Source organism: Rhinoraja longicauda, chromosome 8 (genome assembly GCF_053455715.1).
Source record: "Rhinoraja longicauda isolate Sanriku21f chromosome 8, sRhiLon1.1, whole genome shotgun sequence".
Lineage (NCBI taxonomy): Eukaryota > Metazoa > Chordata > Chondrichthyes > Rajiformes > Arhynchobatidae > Rhinoraja > Rhinoraja longicauda.
Window position 1 is genome coordinate 23791173 of NC_135960.1, and position 25677 is coordinate 23816849.

The window sequence follows — 25677 nt, forward strand, 5'->3', positions numbered from 1 at the left end:
AACATCTACTCTATCTATGCCTTTCATTATTCTGTAAGTTTCAAAGAGGTCCCCCTCTCAACCTTCTAAACTCCAGTGAGTGCTGTCAAACGCTCATCATATGCTAACCCACTCATTCCTGGAATCATTCTTGTAAACCTCCTCTGGACCCTCTCCGGAGCCAGCACATCCTTTCTCAGATAGGGGGTCCAGATTTGCTCAGTACTCAAAATGCGGCCTGACCGGCACCTTATAGAGTCTCAGCATTACATCTGTTTTTGTATTCCAGTACTGATATAAAAGCTAGCATTGAATTTGCCTTCCTTACTACCGATTCGACTTGCAAATTAACTTTTTGGGAGTCCTGCACCAGCACGTCCAAGTCCCTTAGCACCTCCGATTTCTGAATTTGGTCTCCATTTAGAAAATAATCGACGCCTTTATTCTTATTACCAAATTGCATGACTCTGCACTTTTGCTATACTGAATTTCATCTGCCATTTCTCTGCCCATTCTCCTAACCTGTCCAAGTCCTCCTGCAGAGTCCTTGCTTTCTCTACACTGCCTGCCTCTCCACCTATCTTAGCATCTTACCCAGAGAGTGATTGGAATCTGTCTGAGGGAGTGATGGAGGCAAGCAATCTCACAACATTTAAGTCTTTAGTCAAGCTCTTGAATTGCAAATGTATAGAACTCTACAGGCCAAGTGCTTGTGAATGTGCTTAGTATAATTGGTTATTTAATGTTCCATTTGGATATGGTGAACGAAACTTTTCTGTATCTATCTCAACCACACTCAACTGCTATACTATAGAACATAGAACAGTATAGCACAGGAACGGATCCTTTAGCCCAAGATATCTGCCGAACACGATGCCAAATTAAACCAATCCCTTCTGCCTGCACTTGATCCACATCACTTCATCCCCTACACCTTTTCCTGCATTTTCATGTTTGTATCCAAAAGGCTCTTAAATGCCGGTATCATAACCGAATATGCTGCCCACTCTCTCGGCTATCTCCTTCTTCACTATTTCTTTGGAAACACTCCCTTCCCTAATGAAGATTGATGCAAAGTGCTCATTTAGTACTTTAACCATATCCGCAGTATCCCTGTGCAAGTTCCATTTTTGTCTTAAGTCAGCCCTGTTCCTCCATATGCTGCCCTTTTTACTATTTATATACCTACTGTTGAAATTTGAACCTGGGCGCCTGCATGCATTTGTAAATAACGTGTTCCAAGTCATTTTGTTTGCTGTGTAAAAATGAGAAACCTTTATGCTATTTCAACTGGAATGCAAAACAGATATTTTGGCAAAAGAGCACAATGGGATTGTAAAGGAGCCTCCAATTTAGATGAACTTCACCAACATCTGAGCAACATAATGATCCGAAGAATGAAGGCTGACGTTCTGCCCCAGCTGCCTCCAAAAATCCGGCAACAAATTCCTTTTGATTTGTCAAAGAATTCTGCGAAGGTGAGAGTTATGTCTACTCGGGTCATCTTTGAATATTTAATTTGGAAATTAATTGTTAACTTCTCCTGCTAACATTGTGAATATTACCATTTTTTTGCTCTGATTCCAAGCAGAGCAAGGAATGTATTGCCAGTATGTCAAGTCCCTTGGGACTGATGCTGTGCGTAGTTGCTAAGTAACCTCATACATTTTACCGAGATCACAGATTTAAAGGTGCACAACCAGCTTTATAAATGAAAAGCATTGAATTCTTGTAAAAAAATAATTTAATGATTGTCCATGCTAAAACGCTGGATTTGTTAAAACAGAACATTTTAACATTTTAAAATTTTCAGTGTTTTAAATCTCTCTCTGCCTTTTATTCTGGTGGTCTCTGCCTTTATGCCTGCATGGCTTTTTCTAAATTTAGCTTATGATCTCTCACTCGTGTGCTCTGGCTCACGCTGGTTCTGCACTCCCTTTGTCTTCTCTCACTCCACACCCGACATGAGCCTCATCTTTTCCCTAATCGAACCACGTCCTGAATCTCCCTCAATGCCTTGGCTTACTCAGTAATACTCCTTTGACAGAGAAAATAAAAACTGATGCTTCCAGGATAAAATGTCACTTCACGGCTTGTTTGCAGTGCTGCAGCAAATCATCTTGCGCAGCATCATGTTAGAATTTTTTCTCTCCCGTTAACTTAAACAGATTTGCATTTGCTGAAAGCAGGAACTGATTTAATTGTGCTTTACAAGTTTTTGAAGATTTTTACCATGTCTCTACAAGCTTGATGTTTGTTAAAATCTTTGTGATAAGCATGCATTTCTACTTGTAATAAGTTCTACCCTTTTAATATTTCTGATTTTAACACTATTTCATGTTACCATATCTGGTTTTGCCGTTAAAATGTAAACTATTTTTTAAAAAGTTATTGACATTGGAATTTTTCTATCGTAATACAAGGTCAGTTCATCTGTCAAAATACCTTGCTTTATTTTGCCTAATAGCGTGAAGTGAACAGAAGGCATAACAGTAAAAGAATCTTTAAATAGCTATATTTTAAAAACTTCAACAGATCTTCATAAACCATTCTACCCATTGAGTCTGCTTCACCATTCGATCATGGCTGATCTATTTTTCCCTCTCAACCCCATTCTCCTACCTTCTCCCTGTATCCTTTGATGCCCTAATTAATCAAGAATTTCGATCTCTGTTTTAAAAATACCCAATGACTTGGTCTCCACAGCGTCTGTGGCAATGAATTCCACAGATTCACCACCCTCTGGCTAACAAATTCCCCTTCATCTCCCTTCTAAAGGTATGTCCTTTTATTCTGAGGCTGTGCCTCTGATCCTAGACTCTCCCACTAGTGGAAACATCCTCACCACTCTATCCAGGTCTTTCATTATTCGGTTGGTTTCAATGAGATCCCCCCCATATCCTTCAAAATTCCAGCAAGTACAGTCTTAGAGCCATCAAACAACTGAATTATCCCGGGATCATTTTTGTAAACTTCCTCTGGTCCCTCTCCAATGCGAGCATATCTGTCCACAAATATCGGGCCCCATGCTGCTCACAATACTCCAAGTACACTGTAGCTTGGCGTTCAATACCATCATCCCCTCCAAGCTGGTTACCAAGCACACGGAACTGGGTCTCTGCGCATCCCTCTGCAATTGGATCCTCGACTTCCTCATCCACAGACCACAGTCTGTTCGAATTGGCAGAAACACCTCTTCCTCATTAACAATCAGTATGGGGACACTTCAAGGCTGCGTGCTCAGCCCCCTGCTCTACTCACTCTATACTCATGATTGTATAGCCGGACACAGTCCGAAGTCCATCTTCAAGTTCGCCGACGACACCACCGTTGTTGGACGAATTACAGATGGTGATAAGTCAGAGTATAGAAGTGAGATCGACCGATTGACCAAATGGTGCCAGCACAACAACCTGTCTCTCAATACCAGTAAAACCAATGAGGTGATTGTGCACTTTGAAAGAGGAAGGATGAGGGCCCAAAATCCTGTTTATATCAACGGGACAATGGTGGAGAGAGTAAAAAACCTCAAGTTCCTGGGTGTGCATGTTTCCGAAGATCCTTCCTAGACCCAGCATACTGATGCAATTAATTATAAATAAAGCACATCATCGTCTCTACTTCCTGAGAAGATTTGGTATATCAGAGAGGATTCTCTTGAACTACTACAGGTGTACAGTAGAGAGCATATTGACTGGTTACATCACGGCCTGGTTCGGCAACTTGAACGCCCAGGAGCGATAAAGACTGCAAAAATTTGTGAACACTGCCCAGTTCACCACTGGCTCTGACCTCCCCACCATCAAAGGGATTTATCGGAGTCACTGCCTCAAAAAGGCATCCAGCATCATCGGACCCACACCACCCTGGCCACACACTTATTCCACTCCTTCCATTGAGAAGAAGGTCCAGGAGCCTGAAAACTGTGATGTCCAGGTTCAGGAACAGTTTCCCTGCATCCATCGACTGTGGAGAGCGCCAACCGCGGGGCCTGTGGACTTTAACATCGTGAAGCCCGCGGTCTCTGGTAAGAAGCGGCCGACTCGGGAGCTCCATGCCGCGGAGAGTTTTCAACCATCCCGACGCGGGAGTTTCGATCATCCCGAGGCGAGGGCTTCGGACCGTCAGCTGCGGCGATTGCGGATGGTTCAACAGCCCTGACCGCGGGTGAACAAAGAGAAAGAAGGTTAAACATTATTACCTTCCTTCACAGTGAGGAATGTGGAATCCGCTGGGGTTGGATGTTTATGTTAAATTTTATTATGTGGCTGTATGCCTTGTTGCTTTTCTCTTAGTATGGCTGCATGGTAACTCAAATTTCACTGAACCTTAAATGGTACATGTGACATAATCTTGAAGTCTCTTTGCACCTCCAATTTCTGAATCTTCTCCCCAGTTAGAAAATGGTCTACAGCTTTATTCCTTCTACCAAAGTGCATGATCATTCTATTTGCCACTTCTCTGCCCACTCTCACAACCTGTCCAAGTTCTTCTGCAGACACCCTGCTTCTTCAACATTATCTGCCCAACCATCTATCTTTGTATCATCTGCAAACCCAGCCACAGTTATCAACTCCATCATCAAAATCATTAATATGTAACGTGAAAAATAGCAGACCCAGCACCACCCTCTTCAGAATACCACCAGCCACCAGCAACCAATCGGAAAAGGTCCCCTTTATTCCCACCCCTTGCCTTCTGCCAGTCAGCCAATCTTCTATCCATGCCTCTAATACCATGGGCTCCTATCTTGTTTAGCAGTCTCACGTGGCCTTCTAAAAATCCTAAGTAAACAACATCTACTGACTCTGCTTTGCCTATCCTGCCTGTTACTTCCTCAAAACAATTTACAATGGATTTGTCAGGCAAGATCTTCCCTGAACAAAACCATGCTGACTTTGTTCTATTTCATCATGTGCTTCCAAGTACCCCAAAACCTCATTATTTATAATAATGGACTCTAAAATCTTCCCAACCACTGAAGTCAGGCTAACCGGCCTGTAATTTATTTTTGCCTCACTCCCTTAATACAAATCTTGTGTTGGGATAATGCTCAAACCTGTTCCTTTTCTTCTCTCAAGTGAAGACTGTCCTAAATTCATACTGTGTGACACAGATGCGTTTACTGGTGTCTGGTTCCTGGACTTTCTAAATAATTAATAAGTTCTCCTTGAAATATTCTTGGTCCTTGATTTATAACACCAGAGTAAAGAATTTTTATCCTTGCCCCCAGCCTGTCATAAGTTTCTAAAATTGAACAGAGCATGTGACTGACCTAACCAGCATTGACGCTTCTCTTGCAGGAACAATCTCGTAACTCAGGAAATTTTCATGATTCTGTCCCTCCACTCATACTAGCTGAAATTGGACCACACTTTACAGATTCATTAATCGCTCTTTCTTTTTTTCATTCAACAAGTTGTGTTTCTGCCCATGTAGGAAATGAATGACAGCATTGCAGAGTGGGAAAAGTTAATGAGAAATCTACATTCAAGACATGAAGAGACAGATAACCCATTTGTAAAAAGCATGGGGCACATCACTCGCATGTATAAGCAAACCGCTATTGCAAAGGTAGATGAGCGATCAGTTAATTCCACTGTATCACAAAATGCTGGAGTAACTCAGTGGCTCAGGAGAGAAGGAATGGGTGACGTTTCGGGTCGAGACCCTTCTTCAGACTGAACTTGATCAGTCTGAAGAAGGGTCTCGACCCAAAACGTCACCCATTCCTTCTCTCCTGAGATGCTGCCTGACCCGCTGAGTTACTCCAGCATTTTTTGATACCTTCGATTGGTACCAGCATCTGCAGTTATTTTCCTACATTGTTAATTCTACTGTGATATTGTCAGTTTTGTTTTCCATATTTAAGATTGGTCATGTCATGGTCTTTTGGATCCCACCATCCCCTTTCCCTCACCCCCCTCTTCCCTCCTCCACCACCCTCCTCCTCCACATCCTCTCTCCTCCATCTCCCTCCACATCCCTCTTCTATAAATTTGCACAGCATCCAAAATACTGTAGGCATGGACGTTCTCTCACAGAATACATTTGTATTCTTTTAAGAAGTTATGCTCAATTTAATTTCTAATCTACCCAATGAGAAGAGTACCATTTCATTGGAAGTTAATTGCTGAGAACACCATTAGTGCCACATATCAGAAGTGCAAAAGTAGTTCCTCAATCATTTTTTACTCATTTTACTTGAGTCCTGCTGGAACTCTTATGAAGGAAAACATGTGAAATTTTAAATTTGTGCTCGGCACTTGCAATCGACTTTGCAATTCTCTACCAGAATTTTTATAGTATTTTTATAATTGTTATAGAATTATTATATACTTTTTATATATATTTTTTATATATAAAAATTTTTATTGAATTTTTATATACTTCATAGACTTTGCAGGAAATGCAGGCAATAAGTTAATTTGAAGTCACTGTTTTGGAAGCAGGCATAGATGTCAACTGGCAGATAGCAAGCTCCTGGAAACAACAACAACTAGGAAAGATAATCTGCTGTTGCTGGTTTTTGAGCTGCATGGTATGGTAACTTGATGGTAAGCATTGAGCAGGACATCTCAAGTGGTGTCGGAACATATTTGTGACAACTTAAACAGGTTGATAGAAAATGCCCCAAACTGCAGCTCTTGAACGTGGTGCCTCCTCAACACTGCAGTCAAATATGACCTAGATTATCATAACTGAGTTTGCTCTTCAGAAGAGTTAGTTAATCGGCTCTGAGTCAGTTCGTTGCATTTATGTAATCCTGTAACATTTTTGTCCTTGTTGAGTATTTATCTAATTTATTTTTACTAAATTACTATTGAATATCCTTTCACTGCCCCTTCAGGCAGTGAATTAACAATTTGCTGTATAAGAAAGACTCCCCTGGTCAGGCTTATAATTTCACAAAATAATTGAGATAGAAATGCACAAATGTTTTGTTCCTCATCCAAAACTGTAAAATGTTAATAATCCTTTGGTCTAATCAACTGTACTTCCATTTATTACAGCTTCAGGGTGCAGTGCTAGTTTTACTATATCATGTAGATATTGAAGCTTTAAGTTCATTAGCTTTGCTAAAAATGTAAGAACCCCAGCTAATTTAGAAATTGATTCTTGATAAAACTCCTGCTATTTCAGAAGCACTACATTGATTCTGAGCTTTGTTTGCAACCACATTTATTGATCCTTTTTAATTAGATGTAAGAATAAATTAATGTTTAAATTGTATTGGTGATTATTTGAATGTTTGAAGTATACTTAAGTGCATCCCTTCACATCGTTCTTGTGATGTGATTTTACATTCTACTTTATGTATTTGATATTTAATTCTTGGAAATGATATTTCCATGTTTTATTTATGGATTGCCATAAATAATGAAAATTTTAATTTTTAACACATAGATATTCATGATTATTTGATTTTAAAATCGCACAGTTGAATTGTTTCTTCACATTAAATTATGATGTGGACTCTTAAATATTCATTCATCCAGTTATAATTATGAATCAACCAGCTTTGCATAAAACTTAATCTGAATGTTTTATTTCATTAACTGGCATCTTAATATCTTGCTGTGTGACCACTTGCTAGTCTTGGATAGATTTATGGAATTATCTTAACAGAACTATTCATTCAATTATTGTAATTATTCATTTGTATGACATTAACAATAGCAAACCTAAATATATGTTTCTGCTTAAGGCAGGGGCGGTGAAGGACTACATTAAAATGATGCTGCAAAACGAGACACTGAAGTTCTTAGTTTTTGCTCATCATTTAACCATGTTGCAGGCTTGCACAGAAGCTGTGATAGAAGCTAAGGTAACTTGTATTTTAAACAACCTTCACCTTATTACCAAAATTACCGCTGCAGGTACTGAACAATACAATATTTTCATACTTCATCCAGTTTGATGATCTTTATTAGGTAAAGAAGGGAAGAAATTGCATTAATATGAATTCTTTCTTGTCCTTAGGGTATCGAATAACTAATGGAATGTAGAACAGTACAGCATAGGAATGGGCACTTCAGCCCACAATGTTTGCGTGGAACATGATGCCAAGTTGAACTGATCTCATTTGCCTGTACATTATCCATATCCCACTATTCCCTGTTCTTCTCTGTGCCAATCTAAAAGCCTCTTAAATGCCACTATTGCATCTTATTCCACCACCACCGCTGGCAATGTGTTCCAGGCCCCACCCACCCTCTGTGTAAAAAAGATAATTGCCCCGCACATCTCAATTAAACATTCCCCCTCGCACCTTATAGCCATGCCCTCTCATATTGGACATTTCCACCCTGGGCAAAAGGTTCTGACTGTTTACCCTATAAATATCTCTCATAATTTTATATGCTTCTATCAAGTCTCCCCTCAACCTCTGACGTTCCTGAGACAATAATCTATGTCGATCCAACCTCTCCCTGTAGGTGAAACCCTCTAATCCAGGCAGCATTCTGGTAAACCTCCTCTGCATCTGCATCTCAAGCACTAAATAATTTACTTACTTCATATATCATCATTGTTTCTGGTACTTGACATATTTTATGCATAAGACTACATCCACAAGATGTGGATTTGCTTATTTGACAAAGAATGGTTTAGGAAACCAGACGAAAGACTGTCTAGGTTAATTCCCGGAATGGCGGGACTGTCGTATGTTGAAAGACTGGAGCGACTAGGCTTGTATACACTGGAATTTAGAAGGATGAGAGGGGATCTTATTGAAACATATAAGATTATTAAGGGGTTGGACACGTTAGAGGCAGGAAACATGTTCCCGATGTTGGGGGAGTCCAGAACCAGGGGCCACAGTTTAAGAATAAGGGGTGTAGGCCATTTAGAATGGAGATGAGGAAAAACATTTTCAGTCAGAAAGTTGTAAATCTGTGGAATTCTCTGCCTCAGACGGCAGTGGAGGCCACTTCTCTGAGTGCATTCAAGAGAGAGCTAGATAGAGCTCTTAGGATAGCGGAGTCAGGGGGTATGGGGAGAAGGCAGGAACGGGGTACTGATTGAGAATGATCAGCCATGATCATATTGAATGGTGGTGCTGGCTCGAAGGGCCGAATGGCCTACTCCTGCACCTATTGTCTAAGAGAAGTCGGTACACTTAGTGTTCCCAAAGTGGAAATAATACATATAAGCTCAAGCATTTTCTTATCTGCCTAGAACCACAGTATGTATGCCTATGGGAGTAAGGTGCTTGTGAAATATTGACTGTGTGACTTTGAGACAAGAAATGTCAGAATTGTTCTCAGAAAGGAAAATAAATTACCTGATCTCTCAAACAAAATATACCATGCTTCTTATCTCATATGGTTGTATGACCAGTGTCAGGGCATCCATTGAGGTGTACTTTTGCAGAATGTACTTATTCATTTCCAAAGTGAAGTGAAGAGAAGTATTGTCAAAATCCTCCCATAGTTTCTCTTTACATTGCAATTATCCCCCTTGCCTGATAGCCCAAGTTGTATCTGATCAGCTAAACATTCTCCTGCCTGTTTGTAACGGAGCTTTAGCTCACTGGAATCTTGCAAATGGAAGAAAATAGTTCTCGTAACGTCTTCAGTCTATCTGTCTGAAGCAGTCCAAAATAGATGAATGAATCACATTCTCTACTGGGTCATTTTCTTCTAACAGCATGAAAGGAAATGCGACAGGAGAGTGGCGTAGACTGAGGCAGGAGGAATGGGGCTTTAATAGTTTAAATCTGTTTTCAATTGAAGTTGTCTTGCCTGAGAAACCCCCATTGGATGACTATTGATTATTTTATACTAAATTTAGTGTGTTGATTTGCATTTCTAATAAATAGCTTGATATTGAATTTGAATTTATGCTGCAAAAATTAGTGTCTTCATTTTTTATTTAAACTGTTATCTATTTGGAATCTGTCACAATAAATCAGTTTGTAAATGTGTTAGAACTGTAAGGTCAGAGGGATGAAAATTAAAGGAGATGTACAGGGCGTTTTTTTCCCCACGCAGTGTGGTATTTGCCTGGAACGTGCTTCCAGGTGTGGTGGTGGTGGAAGCAGATAGTATGGTGGATTGAAGACGCACTCAAATAGACTGAATATGCAATGGAGGGTTGTGGAGCACGTTCGGGCAGATGAGATTAGAGTAATTTGGCATTATCTTTGGCATGGCATTGTGGTCTAAAGGGTCTATTCCTGTGCTATACTGTTCTATGTTCTAAAGCAGTAATTTATTGACGTGTGAATTCAGCAGAATTGCTCAATCTCTTGAATATTTTATAGCTGTAACTAGGTTTGTATAAATGTGTGTGTGTCTATATATACACATATATGTAGAAGAATCCAGACTCGAAAGATTGCCTGTCCTTTTTCCTCCACGAATGCTCCTCCAGCAATTTTTTTTTTCCCCCTCAAGATTCCTGCATCTGCAATTTATAGTGTATCTGATAAACGGATTAATTTAACTGCTGACCAGTGAGTGAAATGTCAAGATGGGGATAAGTTAAAGGCACTAAATTTGGTACAAAATTAACTGGAAAAGTAATATATGGAAGTCAGACGTGTTAAATGCAAATGATGATTGACTAATTTGAATTCTTTGAAGTAAAGGAGCAGATTGATGTGATGTAGTGGATTTTGTGTTTCTGTACTTTGTAAAGCCATTGTACAAAACTCTCAAATTATAAAATTAATGCTCAGAGTAGCAACATGGAAATATAATGTAGTTAGGTTTTTTTTAGATTGCAAGGAAACTTACAGTGGTCCCTGGGAATCAGAATTGAGGTCACCACTTGATGTATATTAATGACATTGACCAGGATATTTGGGGCAGAATTGCAAACTTTGCAGTAGATATGAAATTTGCAATTACGATGAATAATGAAGACATTAATAAGAAAACGATGAAATGGAAATGTGATGGTTTTTGACAGATAAACTGAGGAGAGACATCATGATTACTAGAAGAATTAATTATAAATTCTCGTAAACCACCTTGATCACTTATTAGGCCTAAACGGAAATATAGTGTGTAATTCTGGGCACCAGGTTTTAGGATGAACTAGACCAAACCTCTCCTGCATTGGTGCAGCACCCTCTCCTACCCCCTCCCTCTCCTCCCCCTCCCCCTCCCCTCCCCACTTCCCCTTCCCCCTCTCCATCCCCCTCAACCCTCCTTATCCACCTTGATTAGGTCTAGTAGGCCTAAACGGAAATATAGTGTGTAGTTCTAGGCACCAGGTTTTAGGATGAACTAGACCAAACCTCTCCTGCATTGGTGCAGCACCCTCTCCTACCCCCCTCCCTCCCCTCCCCCTCCCTCCCTTCCCCCTCCTTCCCCTCCCCTCCTCCCTCCCTAGGAGATAGATTTAAACTTTAAAATGTGAATAACTTTAAAATATATCACCGATTCCAATAAAACTACTTACTTTACCATTAAAGCGACGACGGTGAGTAAGGTGGGCCTACAATTGTCAGGCTATTGTGTACCGTTTTGGCTGTAGTTCGATCACAAATAAACAAACAAACGCGAGTTTTAGTGTATAGATATCAAGATGTAGGAAACGTTGCAGAAATAATTTACTGGAATAGAACCAGAAATGAAGGACTTTAATTAGTTGGACGTATAATGAAATTATGGTTATTCTCTGTACAGAGGAAAAAGGCTGATGTTTGAAATCATGAATGGTTTAATGGAGTAAATAAAAATAAACTGTTGAAAATAAAACATAACAGATGCTGGAAGTCTCCAATAAAGACACAGTCCTGTGATCATTAAGCAGGTCAATCAGTGTTTGTGGAGACGAACACAATGGAATGGTCCCCTTCGCTGCATCATTCTATAAGTCATCGGTATCCTGAACTACAGCATCAGAGTTAACATTTACAACATAGGGGAGGCCATCTCTCGAGTCATGACTTTGCATTTCAGGGGCTATGGGGAGAAGGCAGGAGAATGGGGTTTGGAGGGAGAGATAGATAAGCTATGATTGAATGGCAGAGTAGACTTGATGGGCTGAATGGCCTAATTCTACTATCACTTATGACATGTCAAAAAAGAGCTCTACAGCCTAGTTTTACCTTGCAGCAGTTGGCACTGTGGTTCAAGACATTAGTTGTACATATTAAAGTACTTTTTATATGTGATCAAAGTTTCTCCCTGTATTTTATTTGTAGGTAGTGAACTCCTACCACCTAGTTCTCTCTGGGTTGAACATTTTCTTTGTCTTCCTCTAATTCTCCTAATTTTGAGAAATCAATGCCTATGATTTTTGACCCCTCTAATATCTTGATTGCTTCTCTCATGTATTTTGTTTGAAAAAAAAAAATCTCTTTGGGAGGTGATGAAAGAAATGTAGGCATACGGGGTGGGTAGGGGGTACACAAAAAAGATGGTGGGAGATGGGGTACAGAGAGTACTACTTGAAATTGAAGAATTCGGTGTTCAGATCATTGGGTCGTAAGCTACCCAAGCAGAATATGAGGCACCATTTCTCTAGATTGGGAAGGGGAGTGTTGGCAACTGTGGGATTGAGCAAACCTTGGACAGAGTGGCACCAAGACGCAATGGTAGAGTTGCTGCCTGAAAGTGCCGGGGACATGGGTTCAATCCTGACTACTGGTGCTGCCTGCATGGAGTTTGTACGTTCTGCCTGTGACCATTGGGATTTTCTCCGGGTGCTCCAGTTTCCTCACACGCCAAACACGTACAGGTTTGCAGATTAATTGGCTCTGTAAATTGTTGCTAGTGTGCAGGATAGTGCTAATGGACCGGGTAATCGGTGGGCGGCGCAGACTCGGTAGGCCGAAAGTCCTGTTTCTATGCTGTATCTCTAATGTCTAAAAAGCTTGCGTGTTCACAAAATGGTTGTCTCTTCTATGCTTGGTCTCACCGATGTAAAGGAGGTCATATCAAGAGCACTGAATGCAGGAGGTGTGCTATTTGCATTTGAGGTTGAAGTCGTTCAGAATCATTTGGTAGTATTTGTTCTGTAATTGAAATGACATGGCATGTGTATTTGTTTAGGTACGATACATAAGAATTGATGGTAGTGTTCCATCGTCAGAGAGGATCCATTTTGTCCATCAGTTTCAGAATGATCCAAAGGTGCAAGTTGCAATCCTCAGCATCAAAGCTGCCGGGCAGGTACATATGAGCTATAATAAATTACCTTGATCATGTGATTTTATTTTAAATATGTCATCTTAATTAAACGATAAAAGATATATGCTGTTTGATGTTATTTAGAATGCTAGTGTTAGTTCTTGTTAAGTTTTCTGTTCTTTTCTGTGTTTCCTTTCTGTACAGAACTGAAATATGTAAACTAAGTTAATCATTCAACCATTTATCTTCCTGGCACATTTTTATTTCTTTCTCATTAGTGTTTATAAATCGTTTTAAGCCTCTTTTTTGTTGGTTTACTTTTTTTAAACTCATTTTTCATTTGTATCATTTTGTTCCTTCATTTCTACTCATTGATTTATTAAGCAATAGCTCAACTACCTCACCTAAAGTCCCTGAATTTCGTAATTGAATTATCTGCTTGACAGTAACAAGTAGATGGAATAATTAATGCCCTTTTGCTCGTATAATTAGTTTAATAAAAATACATCTCAGAGTGATGATGTGTGTTTCCTGTCCCTGCTTTTACTGGGGATGTTTGTAACATTGAGATCTGATGGTCAAACTATATTAAAATGAGGAAAGATTATGAATGAGTTAGATTGCGCAAATGCAATTATCGATGATGCTTTTGAAAGATGTTAGTAATATTGAAAGTCATTGGTGAAACTGTTTCAGCCTTTAGTTTTACATGTGAAGTGTTTTGAGTAATTTATCAATGACAACTCGAGCCTTTATTTTGGCCATCAGAACAACGATCATTGAATCTATTTCTTGCCTCTTTGAACTCTGGCATTCTCAATGGACTTGCTCACAATATTGCTCTGAGCCATATCCACTAACAGTTGCACAAAGAACCAGATATTATTTTGAATCTTTTCTTCATTGCTTTTCTGTAAGGATTGTGTGGTACTGAATTCAACTAAGTGAAACACCAGAGAGTAATAAAACATCCTGCAAATTATTTTGTGCTTCCCTCTGCTTTAATACATAATCTTGAGACTGATGTGCCATTTTCGGACATTACTTGGTTTTAGAATATATAAGCAACTAACCTTCCCCTTTATCTACTGTAATTCTGTTTTACAATCTTATGCTTCTGTTACATTGATCATTCAGGATCTTTACTGGTTAACCAATGTAATATTCAAATGAAATTATTGGACCAAAATATGTATGATTATCTAACTATTTATTTTCCTATCCTTTGTAGGGTTTAACATTTACAGCTGCTACACATGTTGTCTTTGCTGAACTTTACTGGGATCCAGGTCACTTATTGCAAGCAGAAGACCGAGCTCACCGTCTAGGACAGAATAGTTCAGTTCACATTCATTATCTCATTGCCAAAGGGACACTGGACTCGCTCATGTGGAGCATGCTGAAGCGCAAGGTATGTTTTCAATGAAAAATACTAAAGTGTTCACACAGTTGAAATATGCTGGACAAAAGTCCACTCAGCCTATCGTGATTAAGTTGGATCTTTTGAGAGTTGTCCTTTAACTCCCTCTCCATCGCTTTTCACTAAAGTCCCGCCTTTTTATATTTTCTCTCAAACATATTTCTCACTCCTTTTGAAATTACTGTGGACGCCACATTTTCAGGCAGTGTTTTACAGGTTTCCCCATTAATAATAAAAAATCTTTAGTTTATTATTATCTCATATACCACGAGGTACAGTGATAAGTTTTTTTGTAGTGTGCTATACAGTCAAATAAAAGATTATACATGATTACAGTAAAGGCATCCACAATGTACAGATACAGGATAAAGGGTATAACATTTAGTGCAAGATTCTTCTTCGTATCGTGTCCACACATGCTAGATATTGTGTTTCAGCCAAAACTGAACACAATTCTTAGCAACTCTTCCCATCTCCTCCCCTTTCTGCTTTCCGCAGAGACCCTCCGTAACTCCCTGGTCCACTTGTCCCTTCCCACCCAAACCACCCCCTCCCCAGGTACTTTCCCCTGCAACCGCAGGAGGTGCAACACCTGCCCCTTTACCTCCCCCCTCGACTCCATCCAAGGAACCAAACAGTCTTTCCAGGTGAGGCAGAGGTTCACCTGCACCTCCTCCAACCTAATCTATTGTATCCACTGTTCCAGATGTCAACCTCTCTACATCGGCGAGACCAAACGCAGGCTCGGCGATCGTTTCGCTCAACACCTTCGCTCAGTCCGCCTTAACCAGTCTGATCTCCCGGTGGCTCAGCACTTCAGCTCCCCCTCCCACTCCCAGTCTGACCTTTCTGTCATGGGCCTCCTCCATTGTCATAGTGAGGCCCATCGCAATTTGGAGGAACAGCACCTCATATTTCACTTGGGCAGCTTGCTGCCTAGTGGTATGAACATTGATTTCTCTAACTTTAGATAGCTCCTCTGTCCCTCTCTTTCCCCTCCCCCTTCCCAGTTCTCCCGCTGTCTTCCTGATTCCAACTACATCCTTTCTTAGTCCCGCCCCGTCCCCTGACATCAGTCTGAAGAAGGGTCTCGACCCGAAACGTCACCCATTCCTTCTCTCCTGAAATGTTGCCTGACCCGCTGAGTTACTCCGGCATTTTGTGACAACTCTTAGCAATATCATTGTTCTCTGCGAGGTCCTCAGCTTTGCATTCGTGTTCCAATAGAGGACATCTCAATAGGTGTTCCGTAGTTTGTGGTTCAGTGCCACATATGCAGATGACGTCTTCAGTGTCTATATAACCCCATTTCTTGAGAGTCGCTTTACAATGACCATTACAAGCTCAAGGTCTGTTGAGGCATTTCCATTCAGCCCAGCTTGATTCGGCCCCAGGAGGAAGTTCTTCTTTGGCACTTATGGACATGGATGTTGTTGATGGGAGATTGGCTGGTCTCTCTTCCCATAATGCAACTCTAGTACCTTCAGCTTCAGCATTTGGTTCAACTTTGTTGAGGAAGCTTTTCCTGGACTTTAGCCGACTCTTTGCGAGTTCATGGCCGAATAGGGGATGTTGTACATCTGTGGTCTGGCGATGGTGTTCGCTACTGCTTGCTGCATTGTGATGAATCTCTGGTGGTTACCAGATAATATGTATAGGCTGTCGGTTGATGTTGGTCTAAGATATCCAGTGATAAGGCGGCAGGTTGTATAGATGGCTAGATCAATCTTCTCAGCATGGGCTGATTTTTCCCAGACTGGGCATGCATACTCTGCTGTTGAGTAGCAAAGGGCCAAGGCAGTTGATCGTAGAGTGTCAGAAATTGCACCCCATATTGTTCCAGTAAGTTTGCTGACAATGTTGTTTCTTGCACAGACTTTAGCTTTTAGGGCCTGTCCCAGTTACGCGATTTTTAAGGCGACTGCCGGCGACTGTCAAAGTCGTAGCAGATCGCCAACATTTTTTTTACCCTACGACAATGTCTACGACAATCACCACGACAATGCCGAGTCAGGTCGATACAAGTTACTTTTTTTGTGAAACTAGCACCTGGCTAAGAGATTACACCATCTTCGGAAACATCGCAAAATTCCCACGCTTACCTGACTGTCAAACTGCCGCCTCCAATCTACCTGTCAAATGTCCTGACGGTAAATAAATTGGTTAAACAAAACTATCTTCTGGTATCTTCAAATGCCTTTTCTTAATTTTAGTATTACGTGCTTCTAAATGCATCTGCCACAAGGGTTTTTCAGTGAACCTCCAGCAGAAACAATGCGTTCCCGTGGGAGACTTGGAATCTGGTTTTAACGTGACGTCCGGGACTTTTCCGAAAGACAGCGAGAACCCGACTGCCAATACTGTTGTCTTTGTATCAGCCTCCCCGGTATCAACTTCTTTTACGTATCCAGTCCCGCTGAAAATCCCACGGCCACTCTTCCTCCCACTGTTGGGAGATCTGATTCCTTGTAACCTGCTGCAGTCAGGTTCAGGTGTCCGCCCACCTTTGACAGCATCGTGGTCTCCGCCCCCATTCCACACCTGGCTGTTGCAGCTGCTTTTCAATGGACGGGTTTTGACCACGGGTGTCAGGCACGGAGGCGCCAGTGACGTGGTAATGGGCTGGCCGGACCTTGCTGTCCTTATGGTCAGGTGTCCATACCCCCTTTAACAGCATCACAGTAACTCTGTCTTTGTGTTAGTAGTGTCTTTGTGTGAGCGTTTGCCTTTAAACGTAGTGAAATGCTTGTGTATGTGTCTGCTTCATTGATCAAAATAAATGAATGAAAAGAGTTCTCATAGTGCAGTGCCTGTGTCAGCATTTTATTTAATTGGTCAAAATGAATGAGACTAGAATCTTTGAATGAGATGTCACGATAAAGTACTTAGAAACACATTAAATTCAGATTCTAATTTTTTTTTAAATCACCAAAATCAACTTTATTACAACAAACTATATTCCTATGAAAGATGGATAACTACACGCCAAAATCGTATTTTTAAAATGGACACTTCAAACGATTACAAAATATGCCTAAAAATTTCACCTTTCTGTCGGTTTGTTCAAGTGTTCACCCACCTTTGACAGCATCGTGGTCTTCGCCCCCATTCCACACCTGGCTGTTGCAGCTACACTTCTGTCAACTTACCTGCTAGAAATTTCTCGGCGACAGCTGGCTTGTCGCCAGGTATCGTAGCTTATTGCGGGCGCTGTCGCATGCTGTCCCCAGGTTTGCTAGGTTGTCGCCAGTACTGAGGACGGATGAATTTCAACGTCGACTACCAACGTCAACCGGGTTTTGACAGTTCCTGTCGGACCTTGTCTTCTCCTGATCCCGGTACCTGTCTCACCCAGTTCAACAAAGAAGTACCTGTTCTCGAGCATCCTTTCAATCAATTCTGTTAGACTGATGTCCTAGGTAAGCTCCAGGATCTTGTGGAGAAGGCATCCATGGTTAACAGTGTCGTAAGCAGCTGAGAGGTCGACAAACACAATACCGGTTACTTTCCCTTCCTCGAAACCATCTTCAATGTGCTGAGTGAGGTTGAGTACTTGGCTCGTCGTAGACTTGCCGGGGCGGAAACCAGTTTGCTCTGGGATAAGGAGATCATCAACAAAAAGGTCCAACTCTGTCAAGTATCAGGCGTTCGAAGAGCTTGTATGTATGACTCAGCAGTGAGATTGGCCTATAGCTCTTAGGAATCGATGGATCTTTCCCGGGTTTCAGGAGTGCCAGTACATGTGCTTTCTTCCAGATCTTAGGAAGCTTGTGGGTAGAAAAATTGTGGTTGTACAGCTGTAGCAGCCATTTCTTAGCAACAGGTCCAAAGTTCTTAATCTGCTCTGTTGAGATGTTTTGTTGCAAGATAAAGTCCGATTAACGATAGTTCAAAAGTCTCCAATGAGGTAGATGGAGGGTCAGGACAGCACTCTAGCTGGTGATAGGACGGTTCAGTTGCCTGATAACAGCTGGGAAGAAACTATCCCTGAATCTGCAGGTATATGCTTTCAACTGTACCCTTTTCCTGATGGAAGAGGGAAAGGCTGGTCCTTGATTAGGCTGGTGGCCTTGCCGAGGCAAAGTGAAGTTTAGACGGAATCCATGGAAGGGAGGTTAGTTTGCGTGATGGTCTGAGTTATTTCCACAACTCTGCAATTTCTTGCCATCTTGGATGGAGCGGTTCCCAACCGTGCTGTGATGCATCCCAATAAAATGTCTTATACGGCGCACGTTCATGGGGGTTGTTGGGAACATACCGAACTTCCCAAGCCTTCTGAGGAAGTAGAGGCACGATGTGCTTTGTAGACCACTGCCTCGATGTGGCTGGTTCAGGACAAATTGCTGGTGATAATTATTACAAGTACTTGAATAAGTACTTGAAGCTTTCAACCATCTCTACTTAGGTGTCATTAATGTTTACTGGGGTTGTGAATTGCTTATTCTCTTCCCCCCGGGTTCTTTGCCATTTGCCATATCTGCCCTTGGTGCAAAATGTTGCTTTTATTTACTCTGTTAAAACCCAATTGTAACTTTAAACCCCTTTATTACACTAATACTTGGATTAGAGCTGAAGATGCATTCCTATGAACAAGGGTCATAATGAATTTGAAGCCAAATAGAGTTATATTTAGAGAGGTGCTTTGATAATATTAAGGCTCTGCTCTAGACTTCTTCCTATTACTGTGCTTTGCTCTGCAAGAAACCTGGCACTATGTGCTTGTGCCCCAGGGTGTAGAGAGGCTGCCTTCGGGGGCAGTTGTTGGGTGGGGGTACCAAGACGTGGAGCTCTTGGCTGCACCCTGGCTGACATGGTGGGTGTGGGAACAAACAGCACCCCCTGTGTCTGTGCAGATTCACGGGCTATTGAAAAGCTGCTGTATTTGCCTCTTTCTATTTGACTGCAGAGCCTTCTCCAACTTAGAGATTTCTCCATGGTAACAAGCTTGCTGGCCTGCAATTGCTGTCAGACGTTACCATAGAGAAATCTCCAGGTTGGGAGGGCTGTTCCGCCAAACAAAGAGCGGGAGAGACAGCAACTTCCAACACATCCAACATATTTCTGGCCCGACAGCGTGCAGTCCAAACAGAAAACGGTTGAAGTAGAGGGGGCTGTGTTACCTTGAGTGTTTTCAGTGGAGGACCAAGAGTTCCATCAAATGAGCAATCTGACAGCAGTGCTACGTTGGGTTTCATTATAATTCTCTCTAACCTTTTGTGGAAAATAATTTATTTCAATTCACAAATCTGTATTCTCTCTATTCTGCTAAAATTCTGGTTAATCTCTTCTGTAGTTTTTCGAGATCCTGACATTTGTCGAAAAGTGGTATACCTGAAATTGCTCAAGCTGTGGCTTAATAAGTGATTGACAATTGCAATATTAAGACATCCTTGATTTTATACATTATCCCTCTATTTATAAAGCCAGGAGTTCTCTATTTTTATATCTTTTTTAATGTGACAATCCACGCTAAAATGTTTCTTCACAAATCATTATTCTTATGCACCCAATCAAATGTTAAAATTTGTGACTTTGTTAATGGAATGAGACTCGATTAAACCATCACAGTAGATCTTAAGGGAAAGAGAAGGTAATATTTTGGGAGCGGCAACAGTGAAAATGGTTCGCGTGAGTGAATGATTTTTTTTAAACTGCAGTTGCTAGGAATCGAAAACAAAATCAAAAAAGGCTTTTCATATTCAGCAGGTCAGGCAACATTTGTGCAAAGAGAAGCAGTCAATGTTTCAGGTGTGGGACCCTTCTTCAGAACATTCTCTGAGGGTGCTGTGAAGCCAATTAACCTACAAACTTTCATGTCTTTGGAATATGGGAGGAAACCGAAGTACCTGGACAAAACCCTCGTAGTCACAGGGAGAATGCACAAGCTCCATACAAATGGCACCCGTAGTCAGAAGTTTAATCTACGTAGTTCACTCCGTAGATTGAACCCTAGTCTCTAAGGTTAGCGTGTTTGCACACCTTTGGCCCATATCACTGGCAAAAGGTTTATTTGCCCATATTTGGGTAAAAAGGTAAATGAAAACACGCTGGCTGTGATTTTTTTTCAAGTAAAATTGAATGTATTTTTTGTTAATTCTTAAACTGTTCAAACTTAGTTCCTCCCATATTATTGCCCTGGAAATCCCTGTAACTGTGCTCAGCTGTACTCATTTTGGGGTCTAAATGACCCCATAAGGACAGCATGGCTGAGTACCTGGCCAAAAGCCACTGTGTCAACTGCCTAAGAAGCGAAGAAAATTATGCCATCAGCACATGTGTGGCATGGTCATGTGAATTCCTGCATGCTGACAGTTGCCGGGTGAGCCAGCTGAACTCAGGATCTTGCTAGGCATGTTGTTGGACAGCAACAACCAAATGGGTGCCCTGGTCTGTTAAATCTGCTGTTTGAGAATACCTTCATCCTATTTACAGAGCATGTATAAAGTGGCTCATTGTCTTCCTTCTCTCCTGTATTATACATAACTCCACACACATTTTTAACTGCCAAGTCTACTTTCCTGCCTGCCTCCCTGAAGTCTTTCCTCCAGGCAAACTTTGATTCTGACAAATTCAAAATCTTCTCTTGCATTGGGAGAATAAAAGTGGAAAAGTATTCACTGCAAGGATATGCAACTCTTCTATAATTTATTCACTCGTTCTTCTGAACCCCTTCGACTGTGAATATGTTGCTAATTTTGATGACCGTGGGCTTCGGTGCTGCCTCTGCTCTGTGTGGAGGTGACATCTCTCCCTGAACACTTAGCTTTCATCCGACATTATTATTATTGCACTACTGTTGTTTGTTTTTTGAGTGTGTGGCGGAAGTGGCGGCGCCTAACGGCTGCGGCTCGCTAGCAGTCTGTTCGTCTTTTTTCCTTTTTTTTTTGTTGTGTGTCGGTGTTGGGATGGTTTTTGTTTTTTTTTGGTTGTGTATTTGTGGGGGGTGGTGGTGGTGGTGTGGGTGGGGGGGGGTGGGGGAAACCTTTCTCTTTTAGGTCTCTTCCTCACGGCGCGGGGTGCAGCTCGGCCGCGGGGCCTTCCATCGCCCGGTGCGGCTCGGCCGCTGGACTTAACATCGCCCGGCGCGGCTCGGCCGCTGGACTTAACAGTGCCCGGTGCGGCTTGGCCGCGGGGCCTTCCATCGCCCGGTGCGGCTCAGCCGCGGGGCCTAACATCGCTGGTGCGGCTCGGCCGCTGGACTTAACAGTGCCCGGTGCGGCTCGGCCGCGGGGCCTAACATCGCTGGTGCGGCTCGGCCGCTGGACTTAACAGTGCCCGGTGCGGCTCGGCCGCGGGACTTTACATCGCCCGGCGCGGCTCGGCCGCTGGACTTAACAGTGCCCGGTGCGGCTCGGCCGCGGGGCCTAACATCGCTGGTGCGGCTCGGCCGCTGGACTTAACAGTGCCCGGGCCGCGGGGCCTAACATCACCCAGCGCAGCTCGGCCGCGGGACTTTTCATCGCTGGTGCGGCTCGGCCGCTGGACTTAACATTGCCCGGTGCGGCTTGGCCACGGGGCCTTCCATCGCCCGGTGCGGCTCGGCCGCAGGGCCTAACATCGCCCGGTGCGGCTCGGCCGCGGGACTTAGCTGCGCATGGCTCGGTCGCGGGGCCTTCCATCGCCCAGTTCGGCCGCGAGACGTCTCAGCGCCCGGTGCGACTCAGCCGCGGGGACTTCCATCCCCTTGCGGGGACTGTGCGGGTCGGTCGGGGACGAGCTGTCTGTCCGTGGGCGTGGGGAAGAGAGTGGAAGTTTTGTTGCCTCCATCACAGTAAGGGGGTGTTTGGAGTCACTGTGATGGACGTTTGTGTTGGGGCATGTGTCTTGTGTTCTTTTTTGTGTGTGACTGCTATGTAGTTTCGTTCGGTACCTTGATACCGAATGACAAATAAAGCTCTGTTGAATTGTTGAACTGTTGATATATATATATATATAAATAAATATAAAGGGATGGAATATATTAGGCAAGTGAACAGTCTGTTCTTGAAGTTGATGTGTTGGATACAGGAGAAATGGGCAGGAATAAAGACCTGAGCGACTTTGACAAGGGCCAAATTGTTATTGCCAGACGACTGGGTCAGATCATCTCTGAAACGGCAAGGCTTGTGGGGTGCTCCCAGTCAGCAGTGGTGAGTACCTATTGACAGTGGTCCGAGGAGGGACAAACCACAAACCGGCGTCAGGGTGTTGGGCGGCCAAGGCTCATCAATGCGCGAGGCAACGAAGGCTATCCTGTCTGGTCCGAACCGACAGAAGGTCTACTGTGGCATATCACAGAACATTTTAATGGTGGTCACAGGAGGAATGTGTCACAATACACAGTGCATCGCACCCTGCTGCCCATGATGTCCCCTGTCCACCGTCAAAAGCGTCCACATTGGGCAGGTGAGCGTAGGAACTGGACCTTGGAGCAGTGGAAGAAGGTCGCCTGGTCCGATGAGTCCCGTTTTCTTTTAGATCACGTGGATGGTCGTGTACAAGTGTGCCGTTTACCTGGGGAAGTGATGGCACCAGGATGCACTCTGGGAAGACGACAAACAGGTGGAGGGAGTGTGATGCTCTGGGCATTGTGCTGGGAAACCCTGGGTCCAGTCATTCATGTGGACATCAATTTGACACGTGTCACCTACCCAAACATCGTTGCAGACCAGCTACACCCCTTCATGGCAATGGTATTCCCTGATGGCAGTGGCCTCTTTCAGCAGGATAATGCGCCCTGCCACACCGCACACATTGTTTGGGAATGGTTTGAGGAACAAGTGTTCACGGTGTTGCCCTGGCCTCCAAATTCTCCAGATCTCAATCCGATTGAGCATCTGTGGGATTTGCTGGATCGAAAAGTCCGATCCACGGCGGCTCCACCTCGTAACTTACAGGACTTGAAGGATCGGCTGCTAATGTTTTGGTGCCAGATACCACAGGACACCTTCAGGGGTCTTGTGGAGACCATGCCGCGACACGTCGCTGTTTTGGCGGCACACGGAGGACCAACTGCATATTAGGCAGGTGGTCATAATGTTTTGGCTCATCAGTGTGTGTGTGGGCTCATCAGTGTGTGTGTGTACTTGTGGGTATGTGTTTATATACACATTGAACTTTTTTTCTCTCGTTTATCATATTGTTTACAGTGTACTATGTTTACATATTCCGTTGTGCTGCAGCAAGTAAGAATTTCATTGTTCTATCTGGGACACATGACAAAAACACTCTTGACTCTTGACAATCCAAAAATGTTGGTGAATTTGTTGGCCAATGTAAACTGCCGTTCAATCTAGAATGAGGGCAGGAAGAGTGAAAAGGAAGGGGATGTTTAAAGCGCATGTGAGAGAAGGGGTAAGTTGAATGAGTACAGAGAAATAAGGAGACTGAATGGGACTCATGGGATTGTTCCCCTGGGCTTTGGGATGAACTCAAAGGGCTGATAAACTGTAACTACTGAAAATCTGAAGTTTAAATAAAAATTGTTTGTTAAAAGAAAAAAAATAATAGGATTGGTATAAATATATTTGTTCATGAAGTAGTATATAGAAATAAACTATTTTAATTTCCACACTTACAGACTTGCGTTACCAGTAACACCTTGAATGGATTGAAGCAATGTTTGGTAGTAGAAGAAGGAGATAAAGAAAAATGGGGTTTTTTAAATACTGCTTTGGCCTGGGTGCCAAATGAAAATTTACCGGAATCTCACGATGAAGTGTTCTTCACCCATGTAAGAATATGATCCCCTATGAAATTTAAGTGCTAATATTCATAAGCAATTAATAACTGCAATGTTGTCTGAGTACATTATGGTAAAGCAGTATAATAAGTAAAATCTGATATGTCAACTGTTTGTTCATGTCCCACTTCAGTACTAAATTTGAAGATGTATTGCATCATCTTTATTGCTTCTATTTTTCTATTACAGTCTAGAAAGAAAAAAGGCATATTTTCAACAGGAATAAAATGCTAATTAAAGCAGCAATTCCAATTACAGGTTTTACTGAAGCTCAAAATCTACCGTGGCCACACTTGGATTATGACATTATTAGAACAATTTGATTTGTGTTCGCATTCACGGCCATAAATCTAAAATGCTTGCTGTAATTTACAAAGTATTTCCTCAAGCTGTCTCTCTTTGGCTCTTTCGTTTCCACAGAGATTTGCCCGTAAATAGTGTTTTAAAATTCCATCGCAACAATCCATGAAATCCGATTGCAGTTGACAATTTTGTTCAGTTATCAATGTAAATTGTATTCAATTTATTTGGATATCCTCATAAGACAAAACATTTCTTTTGAAATTTAAGATATTCTGTCCATTTCATATCATCCTTTATTATTTTTGTAAGGGAATGATGGATGGGGTGATGCTGCATTCATAATTTAAGATCAAACTGATATCGCCAAGAAACGAGATGTTAAATTTGACCATACCTTTAGTCTGGCACACAGGAATGTGGCACATGACCGTACAAGAAGCATTAAAAATTAAATTTGCAACCAGATGTGTAATGGGACATGCATGCATTTGGTAATTATTGACTGCCTGAGTGTACTGTTGCTTGACATATCCCCAACTCTTAGAGTAAAAATTTGCCCCGAATTCAGTGAGAAATGCCGCTGGACTTATCTGCAGCAGCTGCAGGTATACATTGACAGGGTGCTAAACTGGTGAAGCTGCAGCACGACCTACACGCACAATAGCTGACAAAATGATATGCATTAGACAGAGCTAAGTGGTCTTCCAGCCAACAAATCAGATGAAGACTTGGAATTCTTCCAAATGGTGGGGACACATGGATGTTAAAGGGAGAAGGAGGCTCCAAGAACACTTATTATAAAGGATAACAGGGCCCAGACGTGAGTACGAAAGATAAGGCTACAACATGCATAACCATCTTCAATTCAGAGGATGCCATCCATGTGTGTAGAGAATCCAAGATCCCCCCCCCCCCCTTGTGCGGGATTCCCCACAGGGTGTTCTGGATTCCCCCCACGTTCAAAAGACATGCGTTCAAAAGAGTGGTAGGTTAACTGGCTACTGTAATTTGTCCCGTGTATAGGTTAGAGGTAAAATATGGGGGGATTTGATGGGAATGTTGTGAGAATAAAATGGGATTGGTGTAAATAGATGCTTGCTGGACAAGGACTTGTCGGTTCAAGAACCTTTTTCTCTGCTATACAATATTGTGGCTACTGACCTCAT

At 42.3% G+C, this 25677-nt stretch overlaps 1 protein-coding gene across 2 annotated transcripts in view; it reads left to right on the forward strand.

Annotated features, from left to right (window-relative positions):
* Positions 1 to 25677, forward strand: part of zranb3 (zinc finger, RAN-binding domain containing 3) — a 92473-nt gene that overhangs the window by 45983 nt on the left and 20813 nt on the right. For both annotated transcript variants that reach the window (XM_078403397.1, XM_078403398.1), the window contains exons 7-12: positions 1286 to 1457; positions 5419 to 5553; positions 7688 to 7807; positions 12990 to 13109; positions 14299 to 14478; positions 24047 to 24199. In XM_078403397.1, the coding sequence (XP_078259523.1) occupies positions 1286 to 1457; positions 5419 to 5553; positions 7688 to 7807; positions 12990 to 13109; positions 14299 to 14478; positions 24047 to 24199 (880 nt within the window). The remainder of the gene's footprint in view (positions 1 to 1285; positions 1458 to 5418; positions 5554 to 7687; positions 7808 to 12989; positions 13110 to 14298; positions 14479 to 24046; positions 24200 to 25677) is intronic.